The sequence below is a fragment of the Cetorhinus maximus genome, chromosome 7 (genome assembly GCF_964194155.1).
Source record: "Cetorhinus maximus chromosome 7, sCetMax3.hap1.1, whole genome shotgun sequence".
In the NCBI taxonomy this organism is placed as follows: Eukaryota; Metazoa; Chordata; class Chondrichthyes; order Lamniformes; family Cetorhinidae; genus Cetorhinus; species Cetorhinus maximus.
Window position 1 is genome coordinate 43843007 of NC_135885.1, and position 21289 is coordinate 43864295.

The 21289-nt window shown below is 40.1% G+C and overlaps 1 protein-coding gene and 1 non-coding gene across 3 annotated transcripts in view; one reads left to right on the forward strand and one right to left on the reverse strand.

The window, feature by feature from the left end:
* The window catches only part of atp8a2 (ATPase phospholipid transporting 8A2), a 624855-nt gene that overhangs the window by 112201 nt on the left and 491365 nt on the right, over positions 1-21289 (forward strand). For both annotated transcript variants that reach the window (XM_078545400.1, XM_078545401.1), the window contains one exon: positions 10500-10598. In XM_078545400.1, coding sequence (XP_078401526.1) covers positions 10500-10598 — 99 coding nt within the window. The remainder of the gene's footprint in view (positions 1-10499; positions 10599-21289) is intronic.
* On the reverse strand, positions 13293-13364 carry trnae-uuc (transfer RNA glutamic acid (anticodon UUC)). Its single transcript has one exon. It is a non-coding gene; the product is annotated as a tRNA-Glu (tRNA).

A 21289-nucleotide genomic window follows, 5' to 3' on the forward strand; every position in this document is an offset into this window, starting at 1 on the left:
GGAATATGATCTGTAATTACCTGCTGCGTTACTGTATGCTCAGCAGAATTTTATTAGTGATCATTGTAACATCTGTTACAGCTCTTTTCTGTCTTCTGACTAGTTTAATAATTGTTAGTTGAAATTCCCCTGTCAGTCAGCATCTTTACAAAAAATACGTGGATCAGCGCTGAAAGCAAACATCATAATTTATGTTGCATCACTCCAATAAGATTGTTATGGAAAGGGTGTTTGGTAAGATTGAGTGCTAACTCTCATTTGCTCATGATGTTACCTTCCTCGGGTGTTTTTCTTTGCCTAATTCACATTTCTTTCAATCCTATTTTTTAATCGAGCTGGATAGATAGATCCTTAGTAGATAGCAATCTAGCTACCTCTCGCTTTTTTTTATAGTTTGTTGAAAGTTCTTAAAGTCAGTGCCTTTGGTGGAGAAAATGTGTATGGATGGCGAGATGTACCCCAAAAATTGAATGTCTTCTCGCATGTTCTTGCAAGTTGTGCCCAATAAATTGGTGAATATTTTTACAATTTTAGGACCAATATTTCTGGTCAGGTTTGCACTTAAAGGCTTTCTTTCCTGACTGGAGTAAAAATGCATAAACCTCTTCTCTCTTTACCCCATGTACGTGCAATTACTTCAATTAAAAGTAAGAGAATATTTACTAAGGAATCAGGAGTTCATTCCTGATAAATTTTTACTTCTGATAGTTGTTTCTGACTCAGAATGCAAACCGGAAATGACAGTAACTAATCAAATCCTTGTTTCATATCACGGAATCTTAATGGCATTGAAAGAGGACATTTGGCCCATCATGTCTGCACTGGCAGACATGAGCATTATGATCTAGTGCCATTGCCATGCCTTTTCCCTGTACCCTTGCACATTGTTTCTATTCAAATAATTATCTAATGTCCTCTTGAATGCTTCAATTGAACCTGCCTCCACCATACTTCCAGGCAGTGCATTCCAGACCCGAACCACTTGTATGAAAAAGTTTTTCTCATGTCACACTGGCTTCTTTTGCAAGTCACTTTAAATCTGTGTTGCCTCTTTCTTGATCCTTTTACGAGTGGGAACAGCTGCTCCCTATCGACTCTGTCCAGCCCCCTCATGATTTTGAACATCTCTATCAAATTTCCTCTCAGCCGCCTTCTCTCCAAGGAGAACAGTCCCAACCTCTCCGATCTATCCTCATACCTGAAGTTTCTCATCCCTGGAGCCATTCTTTTCTGCATTCTCCAATGTGCTCACATCCTTCCTATAATATGGTGCCCAGAATTGTACATAATATTCCAGCTGAGAGCTAACGAATGTCTTATATAAATTTAGCATAACTTCCCTGAGCATCTCTGAGCAATCTCTGGGTGTGAAATCACAGAAACTCCTGCCATTCAGCATTGACATGCTGGAAGTGATTGATCTAACAATCTCAATTAAGGGGCTTAACGATTTTCCTTTTAACTTATCTTATAAGTTTAACTAATTTATTAGCGTCTTTTGAGGAAGGAACAAACAAGAATAAAGGGGAACCTGTTGATGTGGTGTAGGTGTGATGATTTCCAGAAAGCATTTGTTAGGATGTCACATCAATGGTTCAATTGACACAAGAAAACATCATGGTACACAAGACAGGAGAACATGGTATAGAAGGTAAGATATTAGCATGGATAAAGGATTAGTTAGCTAACAAGAAGCAGCAAGTAGAGATAAATTGGTCTTATTCGGTTTGGCAAGCTGTAACTAGTGAAGTACCACAGGGATCAGTACTAAGGCCTCAACTATTTATAATCTCAATCAATAATTTGGAAGAAGGGACCGAATGTATGGTAGCTGAATTTGATGACGACACCAAGATAGATAGGAAAGTACGTTGTCAGGAGGAGGTAGAGTCTGCAAAGGTTAAATGAGTGGGCAAAAATTTGGCAGATGGAGTACAATATAGGGAAATGTGAACTTGTCCACTTTGGCAGGAGAATAGAAAAGCAATGTACTGTTTAAATGGAGAGAGATTGCAGAACTTGGTGGTACAGAGGGATTTGGGTGTCCTGGTACATGATTCACAAAAAGTTAGTGTGCAGGTACAGCAGGTGATTAAGAAGGCAAATTAAATATTGGCATTTATTGTAAGGAGAATGGAATATAAAAGTAGGGAAGTTTTATTGCAGCTGTACAGGGCCTTGGTGAGACCACATCTGGAATACTGTGTACAGTTTTGGTCTCCTTATTTGAAAAAAATTATAATTGCATTAGAAGCAGTTCGGAGAAGGTTCACTTGATTCATTCCTGGGATGAAGGGCTTATCTTAGGAAGAAAGGTTGAACAGGTTGGCCTATACCTATTAGAGTTTAGAAGAATAAGAGGTAATCTTATTTTAATGTATAAGATCTTGAGGGGACTTGTTAGGGCAGGTACAGGGCAAATGTTCCTACTTGTGGAGGAGACTAGAACTAGGGGGCACGGCATGGATTTAAGATGGAGATGAGGAGAATTTTTTTCTCTGAGGGCCCTTGGTATGTGGAATTCTTTTCCTCATTGGGCCATTGAATTATAGACAGATTTTTGGTAGACAAGGGAGTCAAGGGTTATGGAAGGCAGGCAAGAAAGTGAGTTGAGACCAGATCAGCTGTGATCTTGTTGAATGTCAGAGCAGGCTTGAAGGGCTGAATGGCCTACTCCTGCTCCTATATTCCTATGTTAACTGTTGTCCTAATAATAGTAGCGCTGTTGAATTGTATTTTGATATTATTCAATGTTTCTTTATTACCTAGGGGCTAGGTGAGGAGTAAAGATAAAAGCAGAGGCAGATTAAGAATTCTTGAGGTGGGGGGCGTCCTCACTAAATATATTGATTATTCTGTGGCAATTTGACAGACCCTATCATTATATAATTTGTACTAAGGTGTAAAGCAATTATAATGCCCTTCATAAGATCATCTATCAATATCCTTAACCCTAGCTTCTGAAAAGTTTATAGCTTACCTTTAATTTCTATAAGACTCCCTGCATATTTCCAGCTACCCAGCACATGTGCAGCATGTTATACACTGCATTCTCAAACTAATGGAGACCTTTTACTTACCTTTGGCCTTCCTTCAATCTGTTTAGATGCTACAGATGTAGCTATGACTCTGTAGGTTTGGTCTCACCACTAATTACACCATTCCAACCTGGAACTAATCTGTTTATTCTTATTCTGTTTTCTGCCTGTTACCTGTTCCTCAATTCATGATAATATGGTGCCCCCAATACCATGAGATATTTGCCTAAGCCAGGATGATGTGTGACTTTGAGTGGAGCATGAAGATGATAGTGTTCCCTTCTGGGTTTGGGAGATGCTGTCTAAGAAGCTTTGGCAAGTTGCTGCAGTGCATCTTGTAGGTGTATTATACTGCATCTACAGTGTGCTGGTGGTGGAGGGAATTAATGTTTAAGGTGCTAATCAAATGGACTGCCTTGTCATGAATGTTGTTGAGCTCTTTGAGCAGCATGTTTGGGTTTGAAATGCAATCAGTTCTCCATGTCCAGCCTGGCTTTCTGTAGGTGACCTCTGCCATGAGGCATTCTCTGTAAACAGACATCTAGGTGTCAGTTCAGTAAAGACCTACAATGAGAAAGTACTGCGAAGCTCTGCTGTCTTTAAACACAAAACATGATGTCAGGAAGTGGAGCTAAAATTGAGATTTGAAATCCTGCAAATTCTGCAGAGAATACACTGAGAACCGAGGCAATGTTAAAAGTTGCAGAAAAAGAACAAGGAAAAGCAAACAAATGGAAGGTTGCAAGTAAAATACTGGATAAGTGAACATGACGTGAAACTTTCTTTTCCAAGCACTGTTGAATTGAAAGATGATACATGGTAGAACTGGCAGTTTTTACGTTTGCAGTGGCAAAACTACAAGATTACAACAGACTTACTTAACAAGCCAGAACCGATAAGAGTAGCCGCACTTTTCACACGCTAGGGAGGGACTGTTACAAAGTGTATATCACTTTAAATCTAACTGATGAACAAAAAAAAAGGGCAGGGATTTTGAAAGTCTTGAATGAATGCTTTGAACCCCTGAGTGAATGTTACGCATCAACACTATGTATTTAACACTAGAGCTCAACCTAAAAGGAAACCATTGAACAATATGTAACTGCAGTAACATAGCTTGCAGAATCCTTTGAATTTGGACAGCTGAAAGATGATTTGATTAAAAATAGGTTAACCTTAGGTATACGAGACCACTCGATGAGCGAAAGTCCACTGAAAAATGAGAAACTGCTCAAGAAAGCGATGGACATGTATAGAAATGTGGAAGTTGTAAACTGTCAGTTAGAGCACATGTATGAAGATACATTACACTGAGAGACATTACAGGCCAAAAGAGCAGAGTGATTGCAGACAAAGGGCAGAATACGAATACTGTGGAGGACATTATACAAAGGAAAAGAAGGATTTCCCAACATTGGCCCAGTCTTAACTGCAAGAAGCTAAATCATTTTGCACACAAGTGTTTAGCTAAAAAGCAAAATAAGCCTATATAAATGGCCACAGGAGAGACATCAGTGGAAAAGCCTGATCAAGAACTATACACGATACAAGAAGTTGTTGGTTTTGTCAAGTCTATAGGTGATAAATGGTTTGTGACTGTTATAATGACAACCTCAAGAGAGTAGCAAGTGAACAAGTGTCAGATAGACACAGGTGTGTCATGCTATTGCTATTCACAGACTTGTCCGAAGTAGTTCAATGTTGTGACATGATGGCACGATATTCATACTGAGAGGACAAATTATTTTGAGAGCTCAATGCAATGACAAGAAAGAAGATCTACCGTTTCAGATCATAGGTGAGATCGCAGCAACCACTCAGCTGAAGCAAGCTGCAGCTTGGACTGGTAACCCTGAATGTGCAAACAGAGAAAGGGTAACAAAAAACCCCAGTGGTAGGGCAACAAAATACCCCAGAGAGAGGAAAACAAAAGACTTCAGAGCAAGGGAGACAGAAGACCCCAGAAAGATGGAGACAATATTCATGTAAACCAAAAGATGGTTGCCGACTACGTCGGTACAATGAATTGGACAAACCAAAGGTAAGTGAAGCAGTTCGACAGGAAAATGTTCCCATCAAAGCTGAACTGACAGATTTGAAGTGCAAGATTCTAGTTGAGTATATACCATTGAAAATGCACAATAAACTGAAATCTTCTATGAGCCAAGCTGTGCGAGATCTGAACAAACAAATTTCAGAGACAACACAAAGATACCAGGAGGAAATAAAGACCCTCAATTCCACCGTTGGCAAATCAACGCGGGAGTTGATAAAACTCAACCAGACATACAGCCAGGCAAATAGCAGGCAGAAAAGGCACACAAAGAAGTTGCCACCCTGAAAGACTCCTTGACGAAGCAATATGTAGCCATGGAAAAACATGAGGAGCTAGTCAAGGTACAAACCCTCAATGCTCTCAACAGGAGTCAGCCCATGTGGAAATATGGGACATGCATAGAAAAATTGTCACCCCGATCATTCGAGATGGAAGCAAACAACCAAATATACCGGCACAACCGCAGGCATCATGGAACAACTAATGAAGCCATTCCTTTACAGCAATCAGCCAATCAGGAAGATGGATTTCAGCAGCTGCATTGAGTATGGAACTACCATCAATCACAGAGGTCCACAAGCCCCCAAGAATGGCAACGGAACCACAACAGTTGTTGACACATGAGAAGAGTAGGTATATAGTGGGTAACTTGGGTAACTCTCAGTCACACATGATCGTGCAAGCCAATTTGTTTTTTGTTCGGTATTAAAAGGGGGATGTTTGGGTTTGAAATGCAATCAGTTCTACATGTCCCATCTGGCTTTCTGTAGTCAGGTGACCTCTGCTATGAGGCAGCCTCTGTAAGCAGATATCTAGAGATCAGTTCAATAAAGACCTACAATGAGAGAGCACTGAGAAGCTTTGCTGTCATTAAACATGAAACACAGCAGTTCCCAAACTATAGGGCACAAACGCAGTTGGGGTCGCAGAAACAGCAAATGGGGTCATTAGAAATGAAATCATGCTATTCTCCTGTATTGTTCTCGCAGTGAATTATTTTCTTCCAAACAGCTTCAGCAATCTGGCTATTCCATGACTTGTTAAAAGTTTCACTGGGAAAAGAGCAGTGCACTGGTAATTAAAGGAGGCAATTTCAACAGATGTAACTTAAAGCCCTTGTTCTATCCACATGTCTCTTATCCCTCCATCTCCCTACCCTCTCTTTAGCCAGCCTAAAGGTATTTTTTAAAGTTTATAGCAGAGAAGGTAGGCTTTTTGGCCTTTTGTGTCTGATCTGGTAGAATCCAACTTGATAAGTGTTCTTGATTTTCACTTTTTTTAAAATTAAAAACTATGTTGACTTGTATTGCAGACTGTCCCTTTTTACTGGTTTGCAGTTTCACAGATTTGCAGCTTTCTCTGGCATTTTGCTCAACTGCTGGTTCAGTATTAGTCAGTATTAATAGCTTAACAGCTGTGGGAGGAGCTAACTCAGCACCACCTAATCCCCTCTATGGACCACATTGTTATTATGATGCAGCCGATGGTAAAGGTTGAGTTTTCAAATCTCAGATGGAGACTTGAAACAATTGTTATAACCCGTTTTTGCAATTTGTATACTTTGAGATTCAGGCTTTGAATTCAATAGCAATAAGACCACCGAGTCGCAAGGATTTTAAAAAAACTAAATTAAACATTTATTAATACAAAGATTGTGAACACATACATATACCTACAAAAATACTACTATAATAACTACAACAATCCCCTAATTAACCTGACTCTCAGTTACACCCTTGGTAAGGCAACAGTAAATCTCATGGATTTAAATAGACACCTGGCAAAATGCACCCTGGACAGTCGCATTCAAAATAAGTTTCTTTCCTTGCACACAGAACCTTGAGGCTTACAAGCTGGAGGCTTCTCACACCTGTTGGATCTTAAAATGCCTCTACCTTACGTGCAATCTCCTTTCTCCATGAAACATACCTTTCTTTTGAATGTAAATTTTCCATTGTATCACTAGGCTTTTAACTTTACCTCTTCTAGCAATAACACCCTTTCATCCCACCAATTTTATTAGTAAGCTGAAAAAAATAAACACGTTTGGCGTATTCTAGCTAGGTGCAAGATTTCACCTGCAGGTTTTTTTTAACAAATGTAAATTTACACGTTACCTTCTACCCTCCTTACATTTACCTAATTAACTTCTCAAAACCGCTATACATCAAAGCACCCAGACTAGCTGGCTTTAATCCAGTTAAGACACACACACACCCCACCAGAACTCTATTTTAAAAAATAATTTCCAATAACATTATAGAGATCAATATCTCATGATGACATTGCAAACGATGCCAAGATATATTACTAATTCTCCCTCTCTTGATGAGAAATGTTAACTGACCTCTCTGTTAATGTAATATTTATGATATAAGAATGAAATGTATTTATTTGTCTCCCTGTTTTGATATGCACTGTCAAATCTTCTAGTTAAGATATTAGGGTACTTCAATGTCTGTGTTAGGAAGAAAGCCCATACATAAGAGAAATAAAATCCAGATTACAACTCTGCAACTGTAGAACCATAGAAAAGTTATGTTTTAGAAAGAGGCCATTCAGCCCATCGTGTCTGCGCCAGCCAAAAAGAGAAAAAAGAAACTAGCCGCTTATTTTAATCCCACTTTCCAGCACCTGGTCCGTAGCCTTGCAGGTTACAGCACCTTCAGATACAGATCCCGGTACCTTTTAAATGAGTTGAGCATTTCCTCTTGTCCCCTCTAATCCTTCTACCAATCACCTTAAATCTATGCCCCCTGGTAATTGACCCCTCAGACAAGCCTTTCCTGTCTACCCTATCTAGGCACCTCATAATTTTATTAACCACAATTAGGCCACCCCTTAGCCTCCTCGGTTCTCAGGAAAACAACCCTCGCCTATCCAATCTCTCCTCATAGCTGCAATTTTCAAGCCCTGGCGGCATTCTTGTAAATCTCCTCTGTACTCTCTCCAGAGCAACTATGTCCTTCCTATAATGTGGTGGCCAGAACTGTACACAAAATTCCAGCTGTGGCCTAACCAACGTTTTATACAGTCCCATCATTGCATCTCTACTTTGTATTCAACACCTCCTCCAGTAAAGGAAAGCATTCCATATGCTTTTTTGACCAACTTGTCCACCTGTCCTGCCACCTTCATGGATCTGTGGACATGTACTCCAATGTCTCTCACTTCCTCAACCCCTCTCAATAACTTCCTGTTTATTGAGTATTCCCTTGCTTTGTTTGCCCTCCCCAAATGCATTACCTCACACTCTTCCGGATTGAATTCCATTTGCCTCTTCTCCGCCCACTCAACCAAACCATTGGTATCATTCTGGAGTCGACAGCTATCCTCTTCACTATCAACTACACGGCCAATTATTGTGTCATCTGCAAATTTCCCAATCATGCCTCCCACGTTTAAGTTTAAATCATTAGTATATACAACAAACAGCAAGGGCCCCAACACTGAGCCCTGTGGAGCACCACTGGAAACAGTTTTCCATTCACAAAAACATCCATCGACCATTACCCTGATTCCTGTCACTGAACCAATTTTGGATCCAACTCACCACCTTCCCCTGTATCCCATGAGATCTTGCGTACCTGACCAGTCTGCCATGTTGGGACATTGTCAAATGCCTTACTAAAATCCATTTAGACAACATTCGCTACACTACCTTCATCAATCCTCCTTGTTACTTCCTCAAAATATTCAATTAAATTGATAAAACATGATCTTCCTCTAACAAAACCATGCTGACTATCCCTGATCAATCCGTGCCTTTCTGAGTGACAGTTTATCCTGTCTCTCAGAATTGTTTCCAATAATTTGCCCAGCACCAAAGTCAGACTGACCGACCTATAATTTTTTGGCCTATCCCTCGCACCCTTTTAAAATAATGGTACAACGTTTGCAGATCTCCAATCCTCTGAGGCCTCGTCTGTATCTAGTGAGGATTGGAAAGTGATCCTCAGAGCATTTGCTATTTCCTTCCTGGCTTCCTTGAACAGCCTGAGATACACTCCATCTGGCTCTGATGATTTATCCACCTTCAAGGTTATGAGTCCCTCCAGTACTTCATCTTTCACTATGCTTAATGTATCTAATATTTCACACTCCTCCTCTTTCACTAGAATGTCTGCATCACACCTCTCCTTAGTGAATAAAGAGACAAAGTACTCATTGAGAACACTGCCCACATCTTCTGCATCAACCCACAAGTTACCATGTACACCTCTGATAGGCCCTACCTTTTCCTTTGTTATTCTGTTGCCCTTAATGCACCGGTAAAACATCTTAGGATTTTCTTTGATTTTACCTGCCAATATTTTTTCGTATCCTCTCTTGGCTTTCCTAATTTCCATTTTTACTTCACCCCTGCACTTTGTATACACCTCTAGGCTTTCTACAGTATTAAGTCTTTTGTGACTGTTATAAGCTTTCTTTTTCTGCTTTATCTTGGCCTGTATGCTTCTGGATGACCAGGGGGCTCTGGATTTGGCAGTACCACCTTTTTCTTTGTGGGGACATGTCTATACTGTGCCCATAGAATCTCACCTTTGAATGCCTCCCACCAATTTGTGGCCCTGCCTGAAAATGTGTTCCATAGAGGGAATTAGGTGCTGCTGGGTTGTCTCCTCCTACAGTTGACGCACTATTAATACTGACTCTTAAAATTTTCAGGTGAACCTGCAGTTGGGCGAGGTACCAGAGATAGTTGCAGCTGCAGAACTGCAACCCAGCATAAACTGCAATCTGCATACACGTCAATTGTTTATTTAAAAAAGAATCAAGAAACGTGGAAATCAACAATCCTTATCAAGTTGGGTTCTACCTGACCAGGCACACAGGGCCAAAAGCCTTCCTTCTCTATGCTGAGGAGCCGGGAATTTTATCATAGATTTTCATATTTATATGATGTATTATATATTGACCTATAATATGCAAACGCTGCTTTATTGCTGTTTTGTTTTTGTTGGCACCTGGAGTGGCATTAATTTTTATGTTTTTAAAGTGGGTTGTATTGGAAAATAGTTTGGGAAGTGCTTTTGTTGCATATTGCAGGAGCTGCACTCATCCAGGCAAGTGGAGAGTATTTCATCATACTCTTGTGTTTTGTTGATGGTGGAAAGGCTTTGGGGAGTCAGGACAGGAGTCTCTTATACAGAATATACTGCCTATGCCCTGCTCCTGCAGCCATAGTATTTATGTGGCTGGTCCCATTAAGTTTGTGGGGAACGGTGATGATCAGGATGTTGATGATGGGGTATTCAATGATGGGAGTATGGGGAGGTGATTAGGCTTTTGCACCAGTACTTTTATTACCATAGGTGTTAATCTCATTATTATTGATGTAGTTTAACTTAAGAACTGTAACTAAAATGACCTTGTTTAACCTAAGACTTGGTTGTTTGTTTTAGCAAATCCCAGATGTCTCCCCCACAGGAAGGTATACCACTTTGATGCCACTTATCTTCATCCTCACAGTTGCTGGCATCAAAGAAATCATTGAAGATTATGTGAGTATAACTGCGACTTTGCTTCTGTTAATACAAGAATAAACTGTCAAATAACAGATTTTCAATAATTCTATTTTAGTTGGTCCAGGAATTCCACTACTCTGAGAACCATAGTAGATATCATAATCTATATTTTAAATATGATTTTTGGGTATAACAATGGAGGAATTTTTATTTTCGGCTTGGAGATATGAGCAAGTTAACATATACTAATCTTTTTACAAGTAATATTCAAAATAGCCAAAGCTAAATCAATAAAATGGAGTTTATATTTGTGAATGCTCAGTTAGTGATTATAGGCAAAAAACAGCTAAATTCTAAGGCATTCTATATCTTTTTAAATCTTTAATTATCCAGATAATGTACAAAAACATGAAGAACAGTAACATATTCTTTTCAGGTGAATGATACTTACCTAAGAACATACAGGTGAGGAGTTAAAAACAAGTACAGTGATGGGGAAAAACAGTGCCAAATAGCAGGTCTGGTGGATTTAGTGCTAATGGGGTAGAAGTCAAGAAAAGTGACAAAAAAAAGGAATGGAAAAATGTTCTGAATGGATTTGGATTATATTGTGAATGCATAAATATGTAATGCATTGGAGAAAACCTAGGAATTGAGCCACAATTTAGAATGGAGGGGTACAATGTTAAAAATGTAGCTTTTAACTGGGGTTAGATTGGGCATCATATGTTTCTGGCTTCAAATCTTTAAAGAGAGCCAGAGAAAGGGAGACTTAAAGAGCTACTTACAACAGTGTAAGCAAATTTTTTATCAAATGGAAAAAATGCTAAATGATATTCACCTCAGAAAACTGAAGGAACTTAAAGAGGAGATAGTGGATGTATCAAATATAATTTTCCATAAATGTTTGGAATTGGGAATTGCGTTTGGAGGTGCAGCTCCAGTGATCTTTAAAGTTGAGAGATGAGATTGAAGAGTCCTTAAAAAGGCAAATTGGATTCTAGATTTCATGTTTTGGGACACTGAGAATGAAAACAATGGAATTATGGATTTGTACATGAATTAGGCTATTTTCACTGGAGATTAGTGTGTTATGGGGAACCTAATACAGGTTTTCAAAATTCTGAAAGGTTTCGAGAGAGTGAAAGAAAGCAATTTGCATTGATCTAGTGCCTTATCATCCTCGGGACATACCAAAATACTTTGCAACCAATGGATTACTTTTGAAGTACATTCAGCAGCCAATGTGCACAATACAATTTCTGGCAAATAGCCTTGAGCAGGCACATAAAACCTCAGTTTCATTTCTCATCCAAAAGACAGAATCCCTAATCATGCAGCACGGTTGCTGCACTAAAGTGTTAGCCCAGATGGCATACTTGAATCTGCATCCTTCTGACTTGGCAAAAATGCCACCAATTGGTGCAAACTGGCATCAAAAGTAAAAGATTGTTTGTATTGGTTGACAAAGAGAGTATAGTCTTAAATTATCACTGGAAGAATGAAAGGAAAAGTGGAAAAAAAAGTTCCCCACTATTCAGAAAATAAAGTGCTTGACTGCTGGTGGCTTTGGGACAAAAACTATAAGGCATTTTGGCTAAGTTTTTTAAGAAGGAGGAATATAAAAAAGACAGAAGCAGAATTGGGTGGAGTCATTTAAAGGGTTAATGCATGCATCAATGTTCAGCCATTTCTTTATATCATATGGAGTAAATTGAAATGGCTGAAGATTGCCAATTGTGATGCTGGGGAGGAGGCTGAGATTAATTATCCACTCGGCCCTTCTAGCAAATGCTTCAGCATGCAAGTACAGCAAGTAATTAGGAAGACAAATTGCATATTGGCCTTTATTACAAGGGGATTGGAGTACAAGAATAAAGAAATCTTGCTACAGTTGTACAGGGCTTCGATGAGGCCACACCTGGAATACTATGTGCAATTTTGACTTCCATATCTAAGGAAGGATATAATTGCATTGGAGACAGTGCAGCGAAGGTTCACTAGATTGGTCCCTGGGATGAGAGGGTGTCCTTTGATAAGAGGCTGAGTAAATTGTTGCAAATGCTTCAGCTTTGTATTTTGCACTGATGTGCTGGGCTCCTCCATCATTGAGGATGGGGATATTTATGGAGCCGCTTCTTCCAGTTCGTTGTTTAATTGTCCACCACCATTCTCGACTGGTTTTCAAGCATTGTGATTTGCTTGCCACTGAACTAAGGTCCGTGTTATGAAGATGATGGCATAAGAAATAGGAGTAGGAGTTGATCCTATGGCTCAGTAAACCCATTCCACCATTCAGTACAATTGTGGCTGATCTTCACCTCAACTCCACTTTCTTACTCACTCATCAGATCCCTTGATTCCCTGGATTTCTAAAAGGTATTCGATAAGGTGCCACACAAAAGGGTAATACACAGGATAAGGGCTCATGGAGTTGGGGGTGATATATTAGCATGGATAGAGGGTTAGTTAACAGACAGAAAGCAAAGAGTAGGCATAAATCGAGTATTTTCAAGTTGTCAGGCTGCGACGAGTGGAGTGCTACAAGGATCAGTGCAGGGGCCTCAGCTACTTGCAATCTATATTAATGACTTAGATGAAGACCATAAGACATAGGAGCAGAAATTAGGCCATTCGGCCCATCGAGTCTGCTCCGCCATTCAATCATGGCTGATAAGCTTCTCAACCCCATTCTCCCACCTTCTCCCCGTAACCTTTGAAAAATGTAGATTCCCATACCGGGAGTCGAACCCGGGCCGCCTGGGTGAAAACCAGGAATCCTAACCGCTAGACCATATGGGACGTTATGGAAGAGAGTAATATATCTAAGTTTGCTGATGATACAAAGTTAGGTCAGAATGCACACTCAGGAGGACACAAACAGGCTGCAAAGAGATATAGACAGGTTAAGTGAGTGGGCAACAAAATAGCTGCTGGAGTATAATGTGTGGAAGTATGTGGTTATTCGCTTTGGTTGTAAGAATAGAAAAGCAAAATATTGTTTAAAAGACATGAAACTTGTAAATGTTGATGATAGAAAAACTTGGGTGTTCTCATACAAGGTACACAAAAGGTTAGCATGCAAGTACAGCAAGCGATTAGGAAGACAAATTACATGTTGGCCTTTTTTACAAGGGGATTGGAGTACAAGAATAAAGAAGTCTTGCTACAGTTGTACAGGGCTTTGGTGAAGCCACACCTGGAATACTATGTGCAATTTTGACTTCCATATTTAAGGAAGTATATAATTGCATTGGGGGCAGTGCAGCAAAGGTTCACTTTGATTGGTCCCTGGGATGAGAGGGTGTCCTTTGATAAGAGACTGAGTAAATTGCATCTATGATCTCTGCAGTTCAGTAGAATGAGAAGTAGTCTTTTTGAAACATTCAAGATTATGAAGGGACTTGACAGGGTAGCTACTGAGATATTGTTTCCCCTGGCTGGGGAATCTAGAACAAGGGAGCACAGTTTCAGGGTAAGGGGCCAATCATTTAGGACTGAGATCAGGAAAAATGTCTTCACTCAAGGGTTGTGAACCTTTGGAATTCTCTATCCCAGAGGGTTATGGAAGCGCCATCGATGAATATATTTAAGGCTGAGATAGAAAGAGTTTTGGTTTCGGGATTCAAGGGATATGGGTAGTGCACAGGAAAGTGGAGTTGAAGCTCATGGTTAGCCATGGTCAAATTGAATGGTGGTGCATGCTCAACAGGCTGTATGGTCTTCTCCTGCTTCTATTCCTTATATTCTCATGTTCTGAACGCTCAAAAATCTGTCTATCCCAGACTTGAATACAGTCAACGATGGAGCATCTACAACCCTCTTAGGAGAGAATTCTGAAGATTCGCACACCTTGAGTGAAGAAATTGTTCCTCATGTCTGCCCTAAATCATTGACCCCTTATCCTGATATTGTGCCCCTGTGTTCTAGATTCCCTAACCGGGGGAACAACCTCTCAGTATTTATCCTGTTAAGCCCCTTCAAAATCTTGTATGTTTTAGTGAGATCACTTCTCAATTATGTACATTCCAGAGATTATAAGCCCCTGATGCCCTGCAATACCTGTAGCTCAGACTCCAGCTCAACAGCTCAGGGCCAAAGTTGCTGGAGCTGCAGATACGTTTTGTCTGGGATCGCAGAGCTCTCCAAAAAACAATCCCATGTTGCAGCTATAGCAGCCTGCCATGTCTGTCTAACCTTATTTATTTATTTGTTTGAATAGTTAATAAGTTACTTATTTAGTAAATTTATGGCTAGTTACATTTCCGAAGCTTGGAGATAAAGAAAAAATATTCATCAGCTACTGGAAGTAAAGCAAGAAGAATAAAAAGGAGCACCTGCTTTCCCCTCTGCGCAGACATGCCGCTGGAACCAAATTCCTGACTTTAGCAGCCTGTTTACGAAACACTCTGTGCTCCAATCACCCTGTGCTCCACACACTCATTTTACTTACGTAGCTTGCCATCAAATTTTATAATACAGGTTCCCTATTTGATTCTGCACCAAATGACTTCCCAGTTTTAAGCTAAAGCAGCATTTCCCTAAAGAGGAAGGGAAGTTAAAGAAGAATTTTGCTGCTACAACCAGTTCAAGAACAGCACAAACTCAGTTCTGAAAACACAAACCCTGCCACTCTACCCTCTGCTCTTTACTAAGGAACGATATAAGTTGTGAGACAAACATTGGGTGATGTCAGAGTAGTAAAGTAGAAGGAGGAAATCAAAAAAGAAAAGAATAATGCAGCTTAGGTATATATTCTTAAAAACAATTCTGTGCAATTATCACCACTATTCCTTAGCATTATCAGCTGTGTCTTATAAAATGTGTTGAAAAATGGAAACTTCAAAGCAGGACTTGCTCTTTTTTGCTATTGTGCTATATTCAATGAAAATATGTCCTTCTCATTTGGATTTTACTGCTCAATGTGATTGAAAAATTGCATTTTGATTCCAACTGAATTTATTGAATGAACTGTTTTTTAAATAAACTACACTGATGCTACTAAGCACGTTTAATGGCCGATTCTGCCTGTTCACAGTTGTATGGTTGTGCATTAGGATTCATCAAATTGATTTCTAGTTTCTTGAGTCGATCTAATGAATTGTGGGTGGATCTTATAAAAATGCCTGATTGATGGTTGGTAATATAAAATCTCTTTTGTGAGTTTGCCCCTGCATAGGATAGTTCATGTCACCATTTGGGATTTTTGAGAGAAAATTCACATAGTTGGACCATAACAGTAATGCCATGAATGGTTTGTGTCCTTTTCTATTTTCCCACCTTGCAATGCCAACAGCATTTATTCTCATATCTTAAGAAATACAACCTGCAAACAGAGACAGAAAGAAAAATAAGAAAAAACATTTTTGTGCGAGAGAACTCAGTGTCCTTTCTTATAGTTCCTTTATCAATAGCTAGAGTTAAAATGGAAGCTGCCCTCCCTCATTAGAGTTGAAAATAAATGACAGAAGCAGGCTGCCTATCAGAACCAAGCATGATTGGTTGATTTGAGACGCAATCAGAGTAAAAGAGCTTTGTCATAAATCCAAATTGAATTGTTACCATTTGATGTGAGTGGGCGCTCAGAAGTTAGACAATATTATATGTAGTTGTCTGTTAGCATTCTATGGAACTGACTGTACTTAACTGTGGTTTTGGACATGCGTGATTGGCAGCATTGATTTCAGGGACTCTGCACTTGAAAGAAATCTCCTTTTGTTTTGAGTTCTGGCAGGAGCATATTAACTCCAAGGGCAAACTGAAACTCACATAAGTCCACTTGCTGCAACTTGTTTGTCTTGAAAGTCTTTATTTTCAAATGCTCTGTTGTTTGTCAGCAATTTAAGAAAAACACCAATGTGCTAAGTGTGTATTAATGGTTTGTGGACTGATTTTAATTTTCTGTAAGCGTTTAGTATTTATCTTCTGGTATCATCGAAGTTGTAGCCTGCATACATTGGTCTGACAGTATGCTGGTTTCCAGCTTCAAAGATAACTGTAGAACATGCTGAACTTCCCATATATTCTTCAGTAAGTTTGATTGTAGAAATTCATGTCTAGCCATGGAGATGAGAGCAAGTGCTGGAAAAGTGAGATGAACAAGTACCCTAAAGCTTGTATTTTTCACAAAATTTTTTACTATCCTTTGCTGTAATAAGGGTTATGAAAAATTATTGAAGTACTCATCACCAGGGTGCAAATGGTGAAGGCTGGTATCAGCTACTTTCCTTGTATGACTCTATGCCGTCATTGTGTTGCAATATTGTTGTCAATGCCTAGTTTAATGTCTGAATTTGCTGCTGCCATTAGATTTATTTGAGCTTGTGTCCTGGATATTGATGAATTACAGCATCACAGATTGGAGGGTAATGACTGGAATGTGGACAGGCGAGGGCAGGGTCAAAGAATAGATTAAATCTATAGGCAGTGAAAGCTCATGCCAAATCTCTCTGTCTGGAATGAGATTCAACAAAAAGCAGTTTGTCCTTAAGTAAGAAACCCAGGTGAAAGTGTAGTTATCAGCTTTACATAAAAGCTCTCTTAAAAAAAAACCTGTGAAGAAGGTAAATATTAGCAATTAGTTAGATAAATGTTAAATTCAGTGAATCCCTAAAATATTTTTTTTCTTAGACCACGTGTAAATCGAGAAATAATGCTGAGCTTAGAGCGGGTTTATAAGTTTGAAAAAGGGCTAGACAGGCTGATGGTTTGAGATGATATTTTGACAGCAAAGAGGCATGACTTGTACTCAGAACTGTGGAAAGAAGTGAGTTTCTTCCTCATGTTAGCTGTGAATTAATTGGTTAGGTTTGTTTTTTCATCATTGATGCAGGGTAGTTTGAGGGACGGAGCTCTTTTATTTTTTCTTGACTTCGAGGAGAAGTTGATGATGTTCATTATCTGCGGTGTTTGTTACAGTTCTGGTGGGTATACAGGTGACTTCTAAGGCCATTCTGTGCCCGGAAGGTTCTGTTGCATACAGGACAGGATATCGTAGACGATAGAGTTTTTGATGAGTTGCTAGCTCGGGATTTCCTCTGCTTGCATTTTCTGTCTGCTTCTGATATGCACTTGCTTTCGAAGGAAGCTGCACCGTTTTTATTTGGTTGCACCAGGTGCTGCAATCCTGGCTGAGCTTCTCCTCAGACTTGGAGTCAATATCAGAAATCCTAAATGAAGCCTTCAGAGTGTCCTTGTAGTGTTTCCTTTGACTGCCATGAGAGTGCACCCCAGTATCAAGCACTTCATAGAAAATTCACTTTGGTAAATGAGTATCAAGCATTATGGCTGCATAAGCAGCCTAATTTAGTTGTGACTGCCTCAATAAAATGCTTATGCTTGGCATGCCAGCTCAGGTGAGCACCTCTGCCTGGTATTTTGTCCTGCCTTATGTTGTTCAGAATCTTCTGAAGGCAGATCAAGTGAAAGCGGTTGAGCTTCTTGGCATGAAGCTGGTAAACAGTCCAAGTCTTGCATGTTAGAGCAGAGTGGGCTGTATAGACATCATAGAATGATTACAGCACAAATCACAGAATGCTTCAGCGCAGAAGAAGCCATTCAGCCAGTCATGTCAATACTGCCTCTCTAAAAGAGCAATTCATCAAGTGCCACTTCCCCACCTTCTCCCTGTAGCCCTGCACATTCTTCCTTTTCTGGTAATTATCCAATTCCCTCTTGATTGAACCTGCCTTCACCACACACTTGGCTGTGCATTCGGATCCTAACGACACATTGCGTAAAGAAGCTATTCCTCACTGCCATGGCTTCTTCTGTCAATTACCTTAAATCTGTGCCCCTTGTGCTCAATCCTTTCACCAATGGAAACAGTTTTTCCCTCTCTATTCCGTCCGCACCCCTCATGAGTTTGAACACCTCTATCTAATCTCCTCTCAACCTTCTCACCTCCAAGGGAAGCAGTCCCAACTTTTCCAATCAATCTACGTAACTGAAGTTCCTCACCCCTGGAACTATTCTAGTGAATCTTTTCTGCACTCTCTCCAATGTCTTCACATCCTTCCTAAAGTGTGGCTTCCAGAACTGGACGTAGTACCCAGCAACTCACCCAGGCTCCGTCGACAGTACCTTCTAAACCCTTGACCTCTACCACCGAGGAGGGCAAGAGCAGCAGATGCTTGGCCAAACCTCCACCTGCAAGCTCTCCTCCAAGCCACACACTATCCTGACTTGGAACTGTATCACCATTCCTTCGCCGTCGCTTGGTCAAAATCCTGGAACTCCATTCCAAAGAGCACTGTGGATGTACCTATACCACATTCCCAGTGGTTCAAGAAGACAGCTCACCATCGCCTTCTGAAGGGCATTTAGGGATGGGCAATAAATGCTGGCCTATAAATGATGCCCAGATTGTGTGAAAGAATTTTAAAAAATTGATACTAAACCAGTGTTCTATACAAGTTTAACGTAACTTTCTTACTTTTGTACCCTATGCTCCTATTAACAAAGCCTAGGATGCTGTATGCTTTATTAACCACACTCTCAACCTATGCTGCCATCTTCAATGATTTACACACATATACATATAAATCTACATCTAGGTCCCTCTGCTGCTGTACGCCTTTAGAATTGTGCCTTTTATTTTATGTTGTGTTTCTGCAATCTTCCTACCAAAATGAATCACTTGTACTCCCCTGTATTGAATTTCATCTGCCAGTTGTCCATCCATTCCACCAAATTGTTCACGGCCTTTTGAAATTCTATATTATCCACCTCACAGTTCACAATACTTCCAAGTTTTCTATTGTCTGCGAAGTTTGAAATTGTGCCCTGTACTCCAAGATCTATGTCAGTAATATATATCGGGAAGAGCCAGGGTCCCAACACTAACTCTTGGGGAACTCCACTACAAACCTTCCTACTGCCTGAAAAACATCCATTAATCACTACTGTCTGACCCTTGTCACTCAGTCAATTTCATATCCATGTTGCTACTGTCCCTTTTATCCCAAGAACCAGGCCTAGCAGTGCGTCCTTTCTTATTGCTGTAGAAAATTTTCCTGAACACACCTTAGGAACTCTTGTCCCCCTCTGTCCCAATCTGCACCAGTAACTCTCAAATCTTATTTACTACACTTCGCACATTCACGTACATGCACAGTAACCCTAATTTAGACTTTATTATTTTCTCCCTTACTCTGAACAGACCTAATAACTTAGTATTTCTTACTGTAGTGCTATCTGTCTCTCCCAGTATTCTGGTGATACTCTCGGATATTGCCTCCTGGTTCCCGCAACCCTGCAAACCATCCCCAATAGCACTAGCAAATCGCCCCATCAGGAAATTGGTAGGCAGACATACAGCCCTTCATTCTTAGATTGATGTCCAAAGCCTGCCAAAGGCTACACTCGCTTTGACAATTATTGCATGTGTCTCATTGTCAGTATAGACAGCTCAAGTGAGTGTGCTGCTGAGATAAATGAACTTATCCTCTGCTGACAGGTTCTGGTCATGGACTCAAACCTTAGACTTGAGAAAGGAGTTTGCTAAAGCACAGTAGTGCATTGCTTCAATTTTCTTCACGCTAATCATAAGGCCGAAGTTGTCACATGCATTGGAGAACAAGCCCATGCTATGTTGCATGCCCAACTCTGAACCAGCAGTGAGTGCACAGTTATCGGTAAACAGGAAATCGCAAAGTATGTTGGAGAGCTTGGTCTTTGCCTGAAATCGTCTCAGATTGAGCAGCTTCCCATTCATGTGATACCTGATTTCAATGCTAGAATCACCAATATGGCAGGCATCAGAGAGCATTGCGGAGAAAAATATGCTGAACAACGTTAGCACTAGTATGCAGCCTGTTTAACTCCACTAGTGATTGAGAATGGGCCAGAAGACTCAGCATCGTCCAGGACATGCGCAAGCATGACATCATGGAACTGTTGAATCATTCTGATGAATTTCTTGTGGCAGCCCAATTTCTCCATTACCTTTCAAAGGTCCTTATGGCTGACTGTGTCAAAGGCCTTGGTCAGTTCAATAAAAGTGGCGTATAGATCCATGCCCTGTTCTTGGCATTTCTCCTGGAGCTGTCTATCTGTAAACACTGTATGTTATGACCGGGATGGGAGGAGTGTGCAGTTGATCTAGTCCCACCACTCCATAGTTCGCATCATTGGATTAAAAGTTTAATTCACTCACCAAAATGGCCAATTATTTATCTTTGCTACTGTCAGACTGTCATGAAGGTATTAATGTATATAATATTTCAGAAAATATTTTTCTTTTAAAATAGAAGTTGAGTCTGTGGGTATGTCTTAATTGGATTAAAACCAGCTAGTCTGGGTGCTTTGATGTGTACTAGTTTTGTTATGTAAGGGAGATAGTCTACATTTACATTTTTTGAACAGAACATTGAAGAAGTGGGGTGAAAACTTGACGCCTATCTAGCAGATACAAGCCGTATGTTTACATTACGAATAAAAGTTGGTACTATGAAAGGGGTTTCATTGTTAAAAGGTGAAGTTCAAGGAGGCTGGTGAGGCAATGAGAATTTGAATTCAATCAGTGGTGGTAGGTATAACTTCAGCAGTTTTCGGGTGTGCAGAGGAGAGGCAATGTAAGATCAAAAGGCAGCTCCAAGCCTCCAACTGGCTCCACAGTGAAAAGAACCTCATTTTGAATTTATAAGGTGACAATGCTTTGCCTAATGTTTGTTTAAGTCTATGGGTTGCTGTTGTCTAAATGGAGATTAGTTTGGCAATTTGTTAAA